The following is a 20778-nucleotide window of genomic DNA, read 5'->3' as shown; positions in this document are numbered from 1 at the left end:
TTCCAACCGTACCTTCCTCATATATTAAATTAAATTTCGTGTCAGATTTATTAGTTCTTAGGTTCCTTAGTTATTATTGTTTTTGATTTCTCACGCTGTAATCATACTTAGCTGTTGAATTATTTTCTTTTGTTACATAGGTATCAAGCTACCGTAGATACCTACCTACTTACCTACATAATATCGAAATACATGCTAAGTATTATTATAAGGTTGGTATATTTTCTTTTTCTATACTTGTGTTCCTACTCTAGCAACAAAAAACGTTTTTTTTTAAAAAATTCAAATAAACTTTTTTGAACTGTCAAAATATCCGATACCACTGCACTGCACTACTGCCCATGCTAGCCGGGCTGGTTTGAATTTGTACGTACCTATAGGTATATGTTATCGATGACAGGTTGTTTGTGGTTTAATGTGATCTCATCTTAAATTATGACTAGGTACCTAATGATGCAGATTAGGATGGATAGCTACTTACAGGTTGACTGGATTGCTCAAGGGTTTTTAGGGTTCCGTGGTAAAACAAGGAACCCCCGACCTCCCATGTACAAGGCCAACACCAACGCTTGTGCCAGGAGTGGGTACGACAATAGTGCAACGGGTGGGGTTTGAACCACCGACCTTTCGGAATTATGTACGGAACCCTAAATGAAGCGAGGCCCGACTCGCATTTGGCCGGTTTTTTCCTTTTCCCGCGCCCGGGATCGAACGGTTTCCAAAATAGATGACCGACTGATGCGACATCTTAGCCATTAAGCTATCAGCAAACTTTACAAACAACAAGACGTGTAAATTAAAAATTTATAACACCCCCGACAAGTGAAGGTTACAGTAACTAGAAAAGAGCTGATAACTTTCAAACGGCTGAACCGATTTTCTTGGATTATAGCTAAGAACACTCTCGATCAAGCCACCTTTCAAACAAAAAAAAACTAAATTAAAATCGTTTCATTTGTTTAGGAGCTACGATGCCACAGATAGATACACAGACGCACACGTCAAACTTATAACACCCCTCTTTTTGGATCGGGGGTTTAAAAATAAAATTATTTTCGTACAAAGTTGGCGTGAAATATAAACATACAATATGTAGTGCGTGTCGGGCGGTCAGTCTCGATAAGTCAAGATATCGGTGTATTTATTACATCCGTTTTTTCCTTTTCGCGCACCGAGCTTATGTGTTTGCGCACTTTATGTAAATAAATGCTATTTTAATAAATATACCTATGTAATCTTAATTAAAAACTGGCAAAGTTAAGAGAGGTCTCTCCGTCACTCGCTCCATACAAACGTAGTTCGTCTCTCATTGGAATACTAACCAATCATACTCAATGGAATTTTGTAACGTTCCGGGAACTAATATCTACTCCTGTGGTTTTCCAGATTTCCGTTAAAATATTCTGTTTCAAAGTTACGCGGTCTTAAAAATTCACATACAAATCTTTGAGCCCCTGTAATTTTAAAACTACATATTTTTAGAAAAATCTCAAACACCACAGGCACAGATATTAGTTTCTAGAATAAGTATGTCTGCAAAACATGGACTTTGGTTGCTTAATATGCAACTAAATTGGGGCTACGATGGTATGGAGTAAGTGACGGAGAGAGCCCTGTTAACAACGCATCTTGAAATCGTCCCATTCATCTGTCAATCTCCATAGATATTCACCATGGCGGTAAGTAGAGATACCTACCAATAAATATTGGACTTGGGACCTAAATCAAATTGCGTCTAGACTAGGTACATTTAATCGATAGGTATTCAAACCTATTATTATAAACAGTATATTATTTATACTAGCAGTTGCCCGCGACTTCGCCCGCATCAACATCATGATTAACCCATCGCAGGCCAACGTCATTTTCATGATTGGATTAGTTTCAGAGATTACCCTATACATACAAACTCACAAACTATAATATTAGTAGGTATACCTAACTAGATTTATCTATAGTATAATTATATTAAGAACATAACGAAATAATTACCCATTATATCTTATAATAATTAAAAGATTTAAAATAACGGTACATCTGGCCTTAATTAAGAGCATACTTTTACACGACTATTGAAAAAGGAAGTAGGTAATATTTTCAGGGCTCATGTAGGAATGTATCTGTTTCTTTATTACACCATAACTCCTAAATGCCATTTATATGTAGGTACATTTCAACCAGTAGGTTTACATTAACATAAATACTAGTTTCGAAAAATTAAATATTTGATCGTAATATTTACATAGCTACAAGATATGGATATAATATTATTTATTCAATATTAATGCATTCCCAGTTCAAGTATTCCAACACAGCTTTATATAAAGGTGCGTACATATCATACGATTCAATCTATTCTATACTAATAAATAAAATTGAAGTGACTATCTGTTTGTACGCGCTAATCTACGGAATGGCTGAACCTGTTTTAACGGGACTTTCACAGACAAGTAGAGGATTAAGAAGTAACATAGGCTACTTTTTTAACCGACTTTAAAAATGGAGGAGTTGGTTTTTTTTCTACCTATGCACTGATATCTCCGAGATTTCTGAACCGATTTGCGTGTGTTTTTTTAATCGATAGAGGAACTTTAGACATTGTGTCATAAAAAATTTGGTTCCAACTCCTCAATCCTGATGCTGCAGGGGATCTGACCAATCCACACGGGCGAAGCTGCGGGCATCATATAGTAATCAAATAAATTATTGATTATTGTAGTATAATGTATTTATGGTTTAATAAATCAATAAAAAAAGTATTAACTTATTATTATTTTCTTATACCTAGTTAAAAAATACTCCAGCAGTGTGATAACTCCTCTGGCAAGCAAAAGGTTTGTTTTACTGTTGATGCTTGGCTATTTTTTTTATATTAAAATTCATAGCTTATACCATTTATATTTCTTCGTCAATGGTAATCAGTTATAAAAATAAGTATTTGTCATAAAAATATTTTTTCGTTGACTATTTTACTAAATATATTTTAAAAAACTATATATTTGATAAACATTCTAGTATTGTTAATAGCGAAATTTTATTATACTTATCATACTTAATATGCAATTAATTTTCATATTGATAGGTATTTAATAACAGTTTAATTTGAAAAATATACTACAGTAGATACGAAATAGTAATTTATAAAATATATCCTTAGGTACTACGTTAATAGTTGAAAGGGTCAATGATTTGTTTATTTTATTTGGATTGTTATTTTTTTATTTTATAAGTCTCGACTAATAAAATTTATTGTAACTATCGTTTTTATTACTCTTGAAATGTTTTTAGTCATGATTCGTTTAATTATATTGATTTTTACTCGATTTTATGACCAATTATCGTTTTTTATTTCTTTTATTAACTAAACTTAACTTATAAGCTTTTTTTACCCGACTGCGGCAAAGCCAAAAGGAAGGGTTATGATTTTAGCAGTCTATGTATGTATTTGTGTGTGTAAGTATGTGTGTATGTTTGTATCCAGATTCTGTGTGTTTCACCGTAGCGCCTAAACTACTGGGCCGAGTTTGATGAATGAGGTGTCAATCGATTCGTCGTATAGGTTCTGGTGAGATAGACTACATTTTATACGAAAAAAAATGACCTAACGGATGTTGTTACATGAAAAAAGTGGGGTCTTCAAATTTTTTTTTGCTATTGTATGGGGTGTCAAATTAAAGAGGATAAAATTCTGAGTTCATAAATATAAATGTACTACAACATTAAAATATACCAAGCGACAGAAAACAATTTAACTATAATATTTCAGAGTTTACGATTGCAGTTGGGTTTAGTTTTCAACTTTATCTTGTGTAGTGAAAATTTTGTGTTATGAAGCTTACATTTAAAAAAATAGCAATCAATTTGTGAATAGGCTGTATGGTAATTGATTTGCCTATTAAGGAAAGCTGAATTGAAGAACAAAAACTATAACATATTCATTATTCGCCTACTTTTTAATGAATTTTTCTTCATTGTAAGTCACTGGGGTCCCCATTTTATAATTACAATTAGGACCAGCGACAAAGAGCTTCCATAATAAAATATAAACGTCCCCAGAGTAATTAATAAGAGCGTTGCATCCGTATCAACATTTCTAATCATTGTCTGCCCATAATTGCACTATATTGTAAACCCTTTAGCCTACAATAGCAATTATGTACCTTGTCTAAACCAAGCTTTAGAACGACCACCCATCTTGACCCCCGAGCCTCCATACAAAACGTCTAAGCGTACGCGCCTCGCCATACTAGGGGGACTAGAAGAGGTCAACATACCCTGGACGTACGGCTAACCATAGTTTCAATTTACGAAACAATGCCTTATCCATTTGCTACGATTCCACGTCAATGTAGAAAACTAGTATTTTGATTAATACGCGGGAAAGAGATGGGGTGCACGAGTTTTTTTGTCCCCGATGGACTATCGACCTTGTTCCAGCAATTTTAAAGTCCATTTTCGCTTTAGGGGTGGTTTTGTTACTGAAATACTGAGCGTGTAGGCGTAGAGCATGAAAAGTAGGCAGTGTTTGAACAGGAGAGGCGCGGAGTGGCGATTGTGCTATAATTGTGCTTTTTAAGTCGAGTGTTGTTTTGTATAATGGTTAAGGGGACGGTATATTCCAGGTATAATTTCAAATCTAGAGATGGCGATACACATTGTATCGGCATCTCTCTTAGACGCCCCTGAACCGGTTGCGCATCGCCACAGTGTAGATTATTATTTTCACATCGCTCCTGCATTTAATCATTACGTCACCCCACTTCAGTGTTTACGATGGAGTAAAAAGTCAAGTTATGTATAAGTTTAAAATTCAAAGTTATAGTGATAAAAAATATTTATTATGAAATAATTAAAAATTTATTTAAAAAAATTAATCTGTAGGTATCATCAGAATCGATTACATTCGACTTCGCTGAGTTACTTTATTGTAATATATAACATTGCGTATCTACAAAAAATATGTGTACAAGTTAAATATTGTTTTATATACTACTAGAGGATCCCTGCGGCTTCGCCTGCGTTGATTTCGGTTTTTTTGAATCCCGTAGGAACTCTTCATTTTTCCGGGATAAAAAGTAGCCTATGTCCTTCTCCGGGATGTATCCCAAGTCTGTACCAAATTTCATTAAAATCGGTTCAGTGGTTGGGCCGTGAAAACGTAGCAGACAGACAGACACACTTTCGCATTTATAATATTAGTATGGATTTTAATGCACACTGTTGCCAAGTTACTATCATTAGTTAGTAAACAGTTACTGATAAAAAAAAAACAACAATATTATAATGTACTTTTATTGTTTTGTCAACAACGAGAAATAATGAATGAGATCTATTTACAATCATGCTAATAGGTGTCTTTTTCAACCTGTATGCTTATTATAATAGGAGATTTAACATTTCACCAACTTTCATAGAATGAGATCACACACACACAGTAACATTAAATTAAAATGGGCCTAAATAACCTTGACTTAAGGTCCTAAATTCAATTACACCGATTTTAATTTCTGGTTCTGTCTGACTGGCTATACATGAATGGATTAATTTGAGCTATAAAACAAGGCGGTTAAGGTCTATTTTACGTTAACGTTCTCATTATAAACCCCTATCTGCCAGTTTTGGTCATTACTGTGGTGACCATTACATTTGACCTTGAAAGAAGATACTTCACATGGATAAAAGATTATAGCATGGACAAGTCCAAGTTTCTGAAATTTTCACTTATTGATAATGATAATACTGTCATTCCTAATTACTTACATTTATAGGTAAATCTTATATTTTCTATATCTTATTGCTATGATGCTGAGATTATAGAAATTACACTCAACTGAAATTCAATGAAAATATAGTTAGCACGGACATTACACAAGTAACTATTTATTGCATTTCACTAATTACCGAGATCGTAAAATCCTATTTTTTCATATTATCAAAACGTTTACAGTAAAAAAATATCACACGCGCTAGGCGTGCAAAAACACCTGAAAGAGATTATATGCACCTGCAGCCATAACAGGATAACATTATAATATATTTCGTGTTGTATAAAAAGCTGTTTTGTTTATAATCCTTGTTTTTGTTTATTCAATATGGTTACAGTCAAACCGGCCCGCTCGGAGCTAATAGCCATAAAAGTTAACTAATTAGGTGAAATATTCCAAAAGAGCATAAGTAGGTATGTACACATTCAATACGCTAACTTAACTGTTTACGTTAAGGTTCAAAGTCAAAGCGCTGGAGAAATGTTTTTATATGATACTGAACAAAGTCAAGACAGAGATTAAAATATTTTATAGCTTTTTTGTTATATTCAGATTCGGGCCATTGATTCAAATTTTAAATTTGTAGTAATTATTTTCTCTAATTCAGAAGCTTTTCGCTAAAAGACAATTTTACGTTGACTGACATGAAAGCAAAGTGCCTAGTAAGCCAATAGACAATTCAGCTAGATGACATCAAAGCAGATTACCCAGTCAGCAGAGAGTCAACTTAGCTGTACGCCATAAAAACAGAATGCACAAGTAGCAAAACGTCTGGAATTGTGAATAGTCTGTATGATTAGAACACCTCATTAGCCAGACGTCAAATTACATAGTTGGATGATATAAACGCTGAATGAGATAGTATCTAAAACGTCTGGAAAAGTAAATAGTCTAAATGGTCTGTTGCTTGCTCCTTTTTTAATTTTTAACCAACTTCCAAAAAGAAGGTGGTTCTCAATTCAGCCTGTTTTTTTACCCCATTGCGGCAAAGCCTAAAGGAAGAGTTATGATTTTAGCAGTCTGTATATGTATGTGTGTGTTTGTATCCAGATTCTGTGTGTTCCACCGTAGCGCCGAAACTACTGGGCTGATTTTGATGAATGAGGTGTAAATCCGGGTAACATAGGCTACATTTTATACGAAAAAATTGACCTAACGGATGTAATATGAAAAAAAGTGGGGGTGAAAAGGTACTACCACTAACTAACAATTGTGCCAGGACTGGTCCTGATGGGATTTTGAAGTTTGAAAAGGTGCAGTTGGTTCTCTATATAACGTAGACCCGCACTAAGACAGGATTTTGAGAAATTTGATCTGTAAATTGACCAAATTATCATATAACAATACTACTTCTCACGAACCTATAAAAGCTACGAACAAACGATTTCAGTAGTTACATTTTATTACTGTTCTTACCTTTCGATTCAAAACAAGAAAAATTGATACACTGATTTGGCATTCCAAAACGAAGCAACTCTCGTCCTAATAACAATTTAATGTATACTTTAAGAATAACTGCATAAGGTAAGTTTTACAACGAATATTTTAACATCGATATTTTAATGTTAGTATACGTGAGTGAGAACACAAAAGCCACAAAGATCCTTTGTATTGACAAAGGCAAACACAATAGGATCTTTCATTTCTTGTAAATTGAACTAGTTTTATGAGAAAAAGTATTAAGTACGTATGAAATTTTGTTTTGCACATTTTCAACTTTTAAGCTGTGACAATAAGGTCTAAGTTGAAGGAATATTTAATAGTATGATTATTTTTTGATCTATAAAACATTTATGACACTGCAATTTTTAGTCAAACTTATTATTGACTACTTAGTGACGTATATACATAAAAAAACCAGCCAAGTGCGAGTCAGACTCGCGCACCAAGTTTCCGTATCCGTACTCAGGTATTTTTCCGACATTTTGCAAGATAAATCAAAAACTATTATGCTTAAAAATAAATTAAAATCAGTTTTAGAATGTTCAGGTAAAACCCTTTTATATGATACCCCACTTGGTATAGTTATCTTACTTTGAAAATTGAAACACATTGTTTTTTAATGAACCCATAAATTCATGGTTTTTGCCAAATTTCATGATTCTAGGTCAACGGGAAGTACCCTATAGGTTTTCCTGACAGACACAACACACACGGACAAAACAGACTGACAGGCGGACAGATAGACAGACATACAGTTAGATAGACAGACAAACAGACAGCAAATTGATCCTATAAGCGTTCCGCTTTTCTTTTTGAGGTACGGAACCCTAATAAATGATATCATTGCACAGCAAGTGAAGAAACTAAAAATTATAACACCTTGGATAAACATCTCGGACTTGAAAGTGGATGTCATTTTCATAATAATCATGATCATCATCATCATCATTATGAGCCCGTGGATGTCCACTGTTGGACATGGGCCTTCCCTAAAGAGCGCCAGCCGCTTTATATCATCAGTCCATCGTGCTGGAGGACGTCCTACACTACGCTTGCTTATACGCGGTCTCCTCTCATCCTATTTTCATAATAATTAGTACTTTCCCCTAAAAACCTTTAAATTGATATCAATAAAGTTTTTTTTCCATCTTATCTTCTAATACTTATGCATTTTACAAGTTTGGTTTTTGATCTTTGAGCTACCGGGATAGAGCACTCAGATTAATTAATTTTTATTTTCAAATTATAAGTCCTGGTCTGTAATGACCTAATATTAGCTTCACTACACTGCAATGTACTGTTTACTGCATTCTTTTTAAAATAATTACTTTTTTAATGTAATAAATGCACAATATAAACTTATCTTAAAATCTAGAAAAATCCTAAATAAAAATACTTTATAACATGGTACTGAATTTACTACTCTATGGCATTCTGTACAATTACAGTATGACAAAATGCTTATGAAACCCGAAACAAGTCCTGCCGCGCTGAGGCGACGGGTATGACTGACAAGATAACGTAATTACGGCCCATAAGACTCAACAATAGGGTCGAAAATTCTTTGTACTCGCTCTGTACGCGATTTGAAGAGAATAAGCGAGGAAGCGTGAAATCAAATAATTTAGAATATAATTTGAAATATAGCACTTACTGTGAAATGATCGGACCGAATTATTTATTTGATTGTTTTACACCTATGGTGAAAGTTACGTCTTTAAGAGCTTTGTCATTAAAGAGAAAAACCCAAAAGTCTAAGGTTTTAGACCAAACTTCTGATTTTTTTTCTATCGAGGAAAGTTTGTCCAATCATGTTTTAATCGGACCAAATCCAAGGGGATATAATGAAAAATATTATATATTAATTTCAAATTTTTCGATCCATGCGTTCCTAACTTAATTCCATTTTAGTAAACTTTAGTATCGACGAAAACGGAGACCGCCGCGTTAATTTGAAAGAATGAGCTTACGAGAAACTTGAGTGTAATGATGCTTTTTAGTAATTATAAACAATAAAACGGTGTTAAAACTTTGTTCTGCCGCGTTGGCTTCAATTTATTATCTCAGTCTTTATTAAGCTTTGACGTTTATGAATTACTGCCTGGTGAATGGTGATATCAATTTGAGCATATCAATTAAACTAAAGTTACCTCCAATACGCATATTCCTCTTTGTTTTAATGCGAAATGAAACATATATTTTTTAATTTCAATTAAATTTATCAAATTGGGTAATTTTTTGGTCCTTACCTATTATACTTATCTTAATTTTTAATCGTATAACTGACAACCAAAACTGATCAGGATTCAATCTAGTTTAATCACAATATATTTATTTTAACAAAACAAAATTTTTGAATTGAATTGTCCTTCCACCACAATAAACAAAAGAATATTTTTTTTCCACCTCTTGTCATTTTTCAAGTATATCATTAGTTTAAATTTTTTATTTTTATCATAACTGTTGTTCATATAAATAATAACAATTATGTTAGTATTAAAATTATTACTTCATATTAATATATCTTCAATGATAAGTATAAAAAAAAATTAAAAATTCTATATGAAAACAATAAGTTTTGCATTAAGTAAAATGGAACTGTCATTCCTGTATAATAGGTATCATTAGAACATAATAGAATTAATTTATATTTAAATAAACTTTTACATGTGCTTTTGAATCGTCAGAATAATTTACCACTGTTTCGGAATGCAGTTCCAACCGAGAAGAACCAGCAAGAAACTCGCCGGTTGCTCTTTTCAAATGTCCAGTTTACAATAATATTAAGTACTTTGTTAAAATCATAACATTTTGCTATCAACAAAAGCACAACTACATTTGATAGAACATCGGTTAAACAAGAAACGATAATGGTGTAGTAGCGACACGTCAACCGTGAAATGAATTCATGCTATTTGTACGTTCCAGTACCTTAAATTTTTCATGTTATTACTCAAAATGAAACGTTACATTTATGATTGACTGCCCTCAACTATAATTACACTTTTTTACATCGCCATGTTTGGAATAAAGCGCTCGAAGAAGCTCTAAAAATTTCAAATTGCTCTAAACCTAATTGGCCTTAGAATTTATTGCCATAGATACTGCAAAAGTGTTGCAATTAAAAGCAGTTATAAGCCAGTTTTTGTGCGAGGTTAATTTAATTATACCTTTTTCTACTAAAACTTCACGTTTTAGCTCAATGAAAAACTTTTTGTATTGCAGTTTGAAAGTTAAACATTTTTATTTTTATGTGATTCCTGTCTTATGCAGATTTTATCCTTTGAAATTCCCTTTAGACTAGGTAGGTATATGATTTTTACAGTCTCATTAAATATTTTTGAGATTTAATGATTACTTGGTATTATTATTAAAATTTACTTACATAGTTTTGTTTGTTTTTAATAGGACTTTATTACAATCTGTTTATAGGTAAACTTTAGTTAGTTTAGTTAGTAAGTAATTAATATACCTAAGTGTACAAGTAAGTAAGTATATAAATAATATTTTTATTCGTTATAAAGTACCGAAAGTATTAAAAGTTAAAACTAATTGTAATCAAATTTCTTTTACGCGTTCACGTTTCATTTAACACCAGTTTTCATACCATAATTTTTTTGCAAGATAAAAAAATTACCAAAACAAAAAAAAAATTAAATACAAGCGACTCCATTGCTCGCCCAAGCCGATCGGTTAAACAGCATAGGCCGGACAGAAAAGCCTATAGGGGCGGTCCGGGGAGGGTGGAAACCTCGGAAAATTCACGTGCAAGGCCCACCCCTCGGCGAAACACGTGCGGCCAAATAGCTTCAGTGTACGTACGCCTTTACTAATCATTGCCGCTCGCGAAAAAAAAAACGCTTTGACGTTTCGATTCTATTTTCAAATTTTAAAAAACGCGTCGTTCTATGGCGGGAAAATTTTACTTTTTAAACCGTTTAAAGTGGAAATGGTGTAAATGAGAATCAGCCTTTATGGTTTGAGAGTGCTTTGTTTTTTTTTTTTGAAGTGTGAAATGGAAGGGAACAAAACATGAGGCGATTTCATGGTTAGTTGGATTTATTGTGTACGGAATTAGAAAGTTTGTTTTTTTGTATAGGTACTTATTACCAATTTATTAATTGAAAGTTTACAAATTGCCGCCAAATATTCATACTAAGGTAAGCAATTGTAAACAAAATGGAACTCAAAGTCATTTATTCAAAATAGGTAGGTACCTATTATTGTACACTTTTGATTGTCAACTGTTGAATATGTAAGACTAGCTGACGACCGCGACTTCGTCCGCGTGGATTTAGGTTTTTCGAAATCCCGTGAGAACTCTTTGATTTTCCGGGATAAAAAGTAGCCTCCGTGCTAATCCAAGATATTATCTACTTATCTACATTCCAAATTTCAGCCAAATCCGTCTAGTAATTTTTGCGTGAAGGAGTAACAAACATACACACGCACATACATACATACACACAAACTTTCGCCTTTATACTTAATATTAGTGTGAAGTGTGATAATAATAATTTGTGTAACGGTGACAATTATTTATGTTAAACTTAAAACTAAAACTACGAGGGTTCCAAACGCGCCCTGCGGGGTGATTCGCTAACTCAGTGTCTAATACTGAGTGATAGCCACTGAGCTCATAACATTCGTTTGGTTCTACATTCTCACAAATAATTTTTCGTAGAAACTTTAAATGAATTAAAAAAATTATCTATTTTTTATCCAAAATTAACACTAAGCTCAAATATTTTTAACCCCAGACCCAAAAAGAGGGGTGTTATAAGTTTGACGTGTGTATCTGTCCGTGGCATCGTAGCTCCTAAACGATTGTCACCATATTATGAAAAGGTTTTATCTGTAAATTCTAAAACAGATGTTCATTTATTTTTATGCATCATAGTTTTTGATTTATCATGCAAAATATTGAAAAAATACCCGAGTACGGAACCCTCGGTGCACGAGTCTGACTCGCACTTGGCCGGTTTTTTTTATTATTCATTATTAACCGTGCAATGGTTTAAAAGGTTTCATTCAAAACCACTTCGCAACGAGTGCCGTTCGCAACTTACAATAGACGACAAAATAATAAAAGATAGATAGAAATAGGCGGGAAAATCATTAGAATTTGTATTAACAGGGCTCTCTCCGTCACTTACTCCATACAATCGTAGTTCCAATTTCATTTGAATATTAAGCAACCAAAGTCCATGAAATTTTGCAGACGTATTTCTAGAAACTGATATCTGTGTCTGTGGTGTTTTAGATTTTTCTAAAAATATGTAGTTTTAAAATTACAGGGGCTCAAAGATTTGTGTGTGAATTTTTAAGACCGCGTAACTTTGAAACCGAATATTTTAACGGACATCTGGAAAACCACAGGCATAGATAGGTATTAGTTTCTAGCATATGTCTGCAAAATTTCATGGACTTTAGTTGCTTAATATTCAAATGAAATTGGAACTACGTTTGTATGGAGCGAGTGACGGAGAGAACCCTCTTAAATATTGTTTTTATCAACATAGTTATTTTGATAGAGACTATTCTTTATTGTTCATTATGTTAATTTTACTCTTGCAATTTTTTTTACATCGATCAATAATACTTAATTCCTATCTGAAAATTAATATTTGATTGTAAAAAATATTTACTACTTACCATAGATCTGAGAGTTTTTTTTTTATAACTAACGTCAAGACTCTAGCTTCAAGTCTTTTTGATCTAGGTCATACTGACTGCCTCTTTGGTCTAGTGCCTAGGATTTCCGTCCCATCGGGCTATGAGAGTGAGGGAATGGAGAGTGGAAATATCTCCCTCGCAGGTAGCTAATCTCCATAGAGATTTCGAATTATTATTTATTAATACTGATAGAGTGTAGAATCTACTCTCCTCTTCAGTAGGTAAATGGATAGATATCAGATTGATCTATTTTTAGACGGAAGTTTTTAATTCTCATTTCTCATTATTACCCATGCAACTGTGTAAAAGTTTTCATTCAAACTCCCACTCAGCAATGAGTGCTATTTGTGACAATGGATGACTAAAGCTATTGATGGGAAAAGGTGGGAAAAGTGACATCAATCGAATTAGATTTTTTTTTTGCAAACAAGTCTGTATTGGAGGCAATTTGAACTTATACTTTTAAACTCGATTAAATTATGTGTACACAAATTTTCTTATTAAGTACCTATTTGTGAATTAGGTTAAAGTGGATTTCCAAACAAAACGAATAAAAATTAAAAAAAAATCATATGGACACCATGTTCCAACCATAAACAAAAAAAAAGACGCACAGATAATACCAAAAACTTACTGGCTTCACAATTTTTCAAATCCTCATTACATGCGTAGCAAATAGCAATAAGGCAATGGCTTAAAATGCTACAGCGTAAGCCTCGCTGAGTTTCCGTGAGTGCCGTTTGCCCTCTAATGGACGTGAAAATGTCCTCTTTCATGTCTTATTACATTGGTATTAAGCCATGTAATCATACTGTTTCTTCTTTTTAATTTTTACTTTTTTTTTAATTTTTCATTCCAAAAGGTTCATATTTTATGAGATTCAGTTTTTGGGGTTCTGTATTTCCAGACGAAAAAAACCGGTCAAGTGCGAGTCGAAATCGCACATGAAGGTTTCTGCACCACCTAGCACTTTTATGTAGAACACTCTGTGATGTAGTAAATTAATTTTTTCACAAACACGTTTTTTTTTTAATGATGTAACCATAAATTCACGGATTTCATATATTTCCCTTTATTTGTGTTATAAAACCTACCTTTTCCTCCAAATTTCATGATTCTAGGTGGACGGGAAGTACCTATCTTATAGATTTCTTGGCAGACACGACAGACATACAACAAAGTTATTCTATTAGGGATACTTTTTTTCTTTTGAGGTATACGGACCCTAAAAAGGGACTCTTTCATATCACTTCATTACTGTCTGTCAAGAAAAGGGAATCAAAACCTATTACTCATTGATCTAGATTCTAGAATCATAAAAGGCAGGTATCTACTAAGGAAGTAGCACAAGTAAAAGGGATATAAATCCGAAAACCGTGAATTTCGTAAAAAGTGTATTTATTGTAGTAGGTACCTATGTAGCCCCCTCGTGAGCGAGACTAGTTTTTTTTTTATCCCACATATTAAGTTCATTTTTATGACATTCAAGTAGATTTTTTACAACGATTTTGCAACAATGTTACCAGTATAGCTTTAAAAAACTTAACGTACAAGTGTAAATTAAAAATTTATAACACCCCCGACGATCCAAAGTATTTGAGTCAACTCAAATCTTGGATGAAGGATTATCCTTCATCCTGTTGGGGTAAAATATAAAAAATTAACTGGTTCAACTAGTGTAATAAAGAAAATTCAAAATACAAGGATCAACTTTTATAAAAGGCGTGGAAACAGAAAGCTAGGTTACAATTATGTGCAAAATTAAAATAGAAGTGACATTTGACAACGACGTAAAGGGTTGCCATGTAAAAATTCAAAAACTCCAACATCCCCCCGCGCGTTGGAAGCTCGCTTTCAACAGGAAATTTCGTCATCTGGTAATGGACATATCTTACTAAAAGCACGACGTACTATCCCAGTAGATGTTCTGATATCTGCCACTCTGCTTATGCCATCAGCACCAGGATATAAGGTAACTATGCGCCCCAATTTCCATTTTAGAGGCGGTAACTGGTCATCCTTTAATAATACAAGGCCGTTCACTTTGAGGGCTCCTTGACCAGTGCGCCATTTTCCTCGCTTTTGTAATTCGGCAATATATTCCTTGCTCCATCGAGCCCAAAAGTGTTGGCGAAGCTGCTCCAATCTTTGGTACCTTGTTAACTGTGATGTGGCGCTGTTCACATAGTTTGGTGCTGGCAACGACGTAAGAGGTCGGCCGATGATGAAGTGGCCAGGTGTCAACGGCATCAGATCGTCAGGTTCCGTAGATAACGGTGTAAGCGGGCGCGAGTTGAGGATTGCTTCTATCTGAACTAACACAGTATTAAGTTCCTCGTACGTTAAATGGCAATTACCCAATACGCGTTGTAAGTGAAATTTGACAGACTTAACGCCCGCTTCCCAAAGGCCACCTTGGTGAGCAGCATATGGAGCCAGAAAATGAAAATTGACACCCTCATTGGCAATGTCTTCTGACAATGAGCTGCAGTTACTTTTTAAAAATTTACTAATTTCATTAAATGCGCCGATAAATGAAGAGCCATTATCAGTATACCAATTCTTTGATTTTCCACGGCGACTCATAAAACGCCGGGCCGCAGAAAGAAAATTATTACTAGTTAGGTCACCTACTAATTCAATATGCATTGCTTTCGTAGCGAAACATACAAAAATCACAATGTACACCTTTACAAGTCTACAGCCTCTGCCTTGACGACTAGCCGATAAAATTGGCCCTGCATAGTCAATGCCGACGTTTTCAAATGGGTAACCACCTGCCTGTACCCGTTTTGATGGAAGGTTTCCCATTAAAGGCGGAACTACCTTGCCTCTCATACGATTACACCGAACGCAATTACGATAGCAAAGCTTTGCTAAGTTGCGACCACCAATAGGCCAGTAGGTTTCGCGAATAGAAGCCAATAACAGTTGTGGCCCTGCGTGCATAAGTCGTTTATGCTCGTGCTTAAATAACAACCTAGTAACAGGATGTGAGGACTGAAGAATGATTGGGTGTTTTTTATCATAAGAAAAATCTGAATTGTCTAAACGACCGCCTACGCGCATCAATTGGTTTTCATCTAGAAAGACGTTAAATTTATTTAAAGTGCTATTTTTAGGCAGCTTTTTGTCATTCTTTAATAATTGATACTCTGAAAAAGACTCCATTTGAGAAATTTTAATAATTAAATTCAATGCATTTTGTAAGTCACTGCTTGTTAGGAATTCGTCACAAGTTTGTTTTTTACATTTATTAATGAATTTAAGAGCATATGCAATAGCTCGGTTCAAACGTGAAAAATTTGAAAAACGACTAAAATCAATCAAACTTTGAGTAGGTTCAACGTTTGTATGTAACGTGACTTCTTTAGTTTCAGGAAGTGATTTTGAATTATTATACTCGGGATTTGATGGCCACTGATTTTCATCTTGTTTTAGAAACTCAGGACCGGACCACCACAAGCTACAAGCCTGCATTAAGGCTGGGTCTAAACCACGCGATATAAGGTCCGCTGGATTTAAATCAGTCGGAACATGACGCCAGGCAGCTTTACCCGAAACTTCCAGAATTTCCGCGACTCGGTTCCTAACAAAAGGCTGTAATTTAATTGGCAACATTTTCAGCCAGCCTAGAACAATCATTGAGTCGGTCCAAAAAAAGGTTTTACGTACTTTAACTCGCAGCGATTTTGTCACTTTTTCGTACAGGCGAACACTAGCCAACGCTCCGCAAAGTTCGAGACGTGGTATCGTGGTGGGCTTCAAAGGACTCACTCTGCTTTTAGCTAACAGCAAACTAACGAGAACTTCACCGCGATCGTTTGCACTCCGCACGTACACGCAACTACCATAGGCGAGTTGAGAAGCGTCTGAAAAAATATGTAAATCAATGAACTCATGATCATCAATGACAACGCGACGGTTAATCTTCAGATCGTTTAAAATAGGTAAACGTTTTGCTGTTTCTACCCAATGCTTATATAAATCAAGGGGCAACTTCTCATCCCATGATAATTTATGAAGCCAAAGCTTCTGTAACATAATTTTCATTGTGACTGTACAAGGGGTCAGTAATCCCATCGGATCAAAAATTTGTGAAATTACTGAAAGTATAGACCGTTTTGTAGCTTCAGTTGGAATGTTACAGTTAATCTGAAAATAAAATTGATCTAATAAATTATTCCAATATAGACCTAAAGTTTTACTGCATTCCAGAGCTCCAATGTTTAAATCAACCGAGGATTGTTTTGATTCATCGGTCATTAATAGTGAATTATTTGATTTCCACTTCCGGAGTGGCATACCTGCAGAAGCTAACTCACTGGTTACTTTATTTTTAATATCTAAAGCTTCTTGCAAAGTTTGTGCACCTGTTAATAAATCGTCCACGTAAAAATCGTGAATAATTATCTCGCTAATCTGTTTATTTTCACAGTCTAGGCCAATTTGTTTTAAGCATCTAGTTGCGAGGAAAGGAGCACTAGCTGTACCGTATGTAACGGTATTCAACTGAAAACATTTAATTGTTTCAGAAGGATTATCTCGCCAGATAATCTGTTGCAAATGTCTGTCATCTGGATGTACGACTACATTTCGATACATCTTTTCTACATCTCCGGCTAAAATAATTTTGTGACATCGAAAGCGCAATAAGATAGATAGTAAATCATCCTGAATAGTAGGCCCAACCATTAAAATATTATTAAGTGCTATATTACTAGTAGTTGGACTGCTGGCATTATAAACCACGCGCAATTTAGTAGTCAGAGAGCTTTCGCGCACGACACCGTGATGAGGTATGAAATAACCCAGATTGCGTAAATGATTATCGCATTCGGACATGTGACCTAACTTCAAGTACTCGGACATAAAGTCTCGGTACCGTTCACAAAATAACGTATCCCGCTTGAGTCGTTTTTCCAACGAAAGGAGACAATGCTTAGCGCGCGGCAAGGAATCACCCAGAACATTGGCCGATTGTTTTAAAGGTAACCTAACACAAAATCGACCGTCTGGTAATCGAGTTGTATTTTTAACAAAATGATCCTCGCATGCTTGCTCTTCCTCTGAGTACGATGACTTAAGGCCAACTTCTTCGAGCTGCCAGAAACGCATTAAATTGGTTTCAATGTCATCGTTAACACGAGTTGAGCCATTAATTGCACTAAAATTGCATTGAATACTAGGGGATAATAAACATTTTGATACATAGCTGACTGGGCCGGCAACGACCCATCCAAATCTTGTCTCCCACAAAATCGGCTTGCCACGACCAAGGATGATTTTTTGAGAACCTAAAATATCCCAAAATAGGTCAGCGCCTATAATCATATCAACCTCAGACGGAGTGTGGAAGGCAGGATCGGCTAACTGTATGTCGCTAGGAATATTTAATTCAGAAATGTTAACATGACTACTTGGAACGTAGTCAGTGAGTGACTGCATCACAAAACAATTAATCTTTGTTTTAAAATTATCTTTAAATGATTCTACTGGCACTCGACAACATTCATGGACACGAGACGCAGCATTATTTATTCCATGTACCGATCTATTAACTTGGGTACGAGGTAAGTTTAACTTGCTACTTAATTTCTTAGTCATAAGACAGGATGTGCTCCCACTGTCTAAAACAGCGCGTGCAGTATGCGCGCAATTCTGTGCATCATACACTTTAATTAAAGCAGTAGATAAGAGCACATCTTGATTACGTGTCGAAATGCAAGTAGATAAGGCAACACTAGTGCCTGTGCCTGACTCTCCGTTCGAGGAAGCGGATGTGGGCAAAGCCGGTGTGGTGGAGTTAGCCGTAGAGGTACTCACTGGAGCTCGCTTGTCCTGTGAACTCTCTGACCTATGAATAAGAAAGCTATGCTTTCTTTTGCATATACGGCACCCACTTTTCTTACACCGATTTGAAAAATGATTTGGCTGAAGGCAATTGTAGCATATTTTATAATTTGGCAATAATTCTAACCTTTGCTCAACGCTGAGATCCAAAAATTGGGAACAGTTGCTCAAGAAATGATCACCAAAACACTTAGGGCACTTCTTGGATGGCGAACTGGATGGAGACGAGTCACTCGAAGTGGTGCCTATGCTGGACCTTGATGGCGAAGTGTTGCACACCATGCTTTTGACTTTCTGCTGATTGTTAGTATTATGTTTCATTAATGAATGATGATTGCGAGACAATTCTAAAGTTTCAAGTAAATCTGCCCGTATTTTAATAAATTCGGTGAATGAACTCAACGTAATAGGCATTTCTTTATCCAACCGACTTTTATGTTCTTCCCATTCTCTAAAAGTTTTAGTATCTAGCTTGTGAGTTAATATGTGTATTAATAATACATCCCAATTATCTACAGATTGACCTAATGACTCTAAGGCCCGCAGGTTTTTATTTACCTGATCAACAAGACGCTTTAACGATTGAGACGACTCTTTACTAATAGAATCAATATTAAACAGTGCTGTAACATGATTTTGAATTAATAACCTCTTGTTGTCAAATCGTTGACAAAGTAGGCTCCAGGCTACAGAGTAATTATCAGCGGAGAAGTCAATAGACTTTATGACGACGGCTGCAGTCCCTTCTAAACAAGCTCTTAAGTAGTGAAATTTGTTTATATTATCTATATTATCATTGCAATGAATGAGGCTTGTAAAGGTGTCATGAAACTCTAACCAGTTCTCATATGAACCACTAAACTTTGGCAGTTGAATAGTAGGCAACTTAACTAAGTTGTGATTGTTGGTGGCTGACGAAGAATGATTACTAAAATTGTCACTATCCTTTGACTGTTTGGCTAATTTTTGTTGTGACTTTGAAACTAAAGAGAAATATAAAGTTTCAAATTCATTTCTTTCTGCTAACTGCACTGACATGTCGTCCACCAAACATTCCAACTTGGTTTGAATTTCATCATAGAATTGATATAGGGCTTCAATCTTACCTACTCGTAACTGCAGCTCATTCAGCTGACTTTGACTTAATGAGTCGTTCAAACTATTTAGATAATTAGAGAAGGCTGTTAACCGTCCTTTATAACTGGCCCGTCTCTTAATTAGCTCCTTTTCCTCGGCCATCCCGGGAAGCGAACGATAAGCCTATACACTATATCACAATCACTAGATTCTTAGCTGAAACTATAGAACAGTCCGCACTGAAGAACAGTCACAGCTTGCGTGGCAACTATACATCGATGGCGGCAACTTGCTTGACAAAACGATATCCCTTTTGGCGATTCCTTCGACTCTCGATCCTTGAAATATTGTATTCTAGTATTAAAACTATTCGGTTGTCTGAAGGACCAAAATGTTGGGGTAAAATATAAAAAATTAACTGGTTCAACTAGTGTAATAAAGAAAATTCAAAATACAAGGATCAACTTTTATAAAAGGCGTGGAAACAGAAAGCTAGGTTACAATTATGTGCAAAATTAAAATAGAAGTGACATTTGACAACGACGTAAAGGGTTGCCATGTAAAAATTCAAAAACTCCAACACATCCAAGATTTGAGTTTTCCAAAACATCATTTTTAAATAAATAATTATGTATTTAGGAACCGTCCATTTTGACAGCTTGACATTTGTCTATTGACATAATATTAAAAACCTAACGGTTATCTAACCTTCTTTTCTACAAGAAAACTAGAAAAGAGCTGATAACTCTTAAACCAATTTTTTTAGATTATAGCTAAGAACACTCTCGATCAAGCCACCTTTCAAACAAAAAAAAGTAAATTAAAATCGGTTCATTCGTTTAGGCGCTACGATGCCACAGACAGATACACAGATACACAGACACACAGATACACAGATACACACGTCAAACTTATAACACCCCTCTTTTTGGGTCGGGGGTTAAAAATAAAATAGAAAAGCTTT

At 34.8% G+C, this 20778-nt stretch overlaps 2 protein-coding genes across 4 annotated transcripts in view; one reads left to right on the top strand and one right to left on the bottom strand.

Annotated features, from left to right (window-relative positions):
- LOC123877784 (mushroom body large-type Kenyon cell-specific protein 1) overlaps positions 1-20778 on the top strand; it is a 268246-nt gene that overhangs the window by 206978 nt on the left and 40490 nt on the right. The gene's annotated exons all lie outside the window — the stretch shown is intronic.
- LOC123877817 lies at positions 16680-20388 on the bottom strand. Its single transcript, XM_045924731.1, has 2 exons — positions 18865-20388; positions 16680-16756 (listed from the first exon to the last, which is right to left on the bottom strand). Exons 1-2 carry the CDS (start codon positions 19974-19976, stop codon positions 16732-16734), a joined length of 1137 nt encoding a protein of 378 aa, XP_045780687.1. The 5' UTR covers positions 19977-20388; the 3' UTR covers positions 16680-16731.

Source organism: Maniola jurtina, chromosome 24 (genome assembly GCF_905333055.1).
Source record: "Maniola jurtina chromosome 24, ilManJurt1.1, whole genome shotgun sequence".
NCBI lineage: Eukaryota > Metazoa > Arthropoda > Insecta > Lepidoptera > Nymphalidae > Maniola > Maniola jurtina.
Note: the sequence above shows the minus strand (reverse complement) of the source record. Positions and strands in the feature narration are given on the sequence as shown.

What these genes read in the sequence shown, in the direction of transcription:
- LOC123877817 (XM_045924731.1), bottom strand. Translation starts at nt 19,976, where the DNA reads ATGGCCGAGGAAAAGGAGCTAATTAAGAGACGGGCCAGTTATAAAGGA. An exon ending in GATCTCAGCGTTGAGCAAAG is followed by an intron (nt 16,757 to 18,864) that starts GTTAGAATTATT and finishes ATATTTTTTCAG; the next exon opens with ACGCTTCTCAACTCGCCTAT.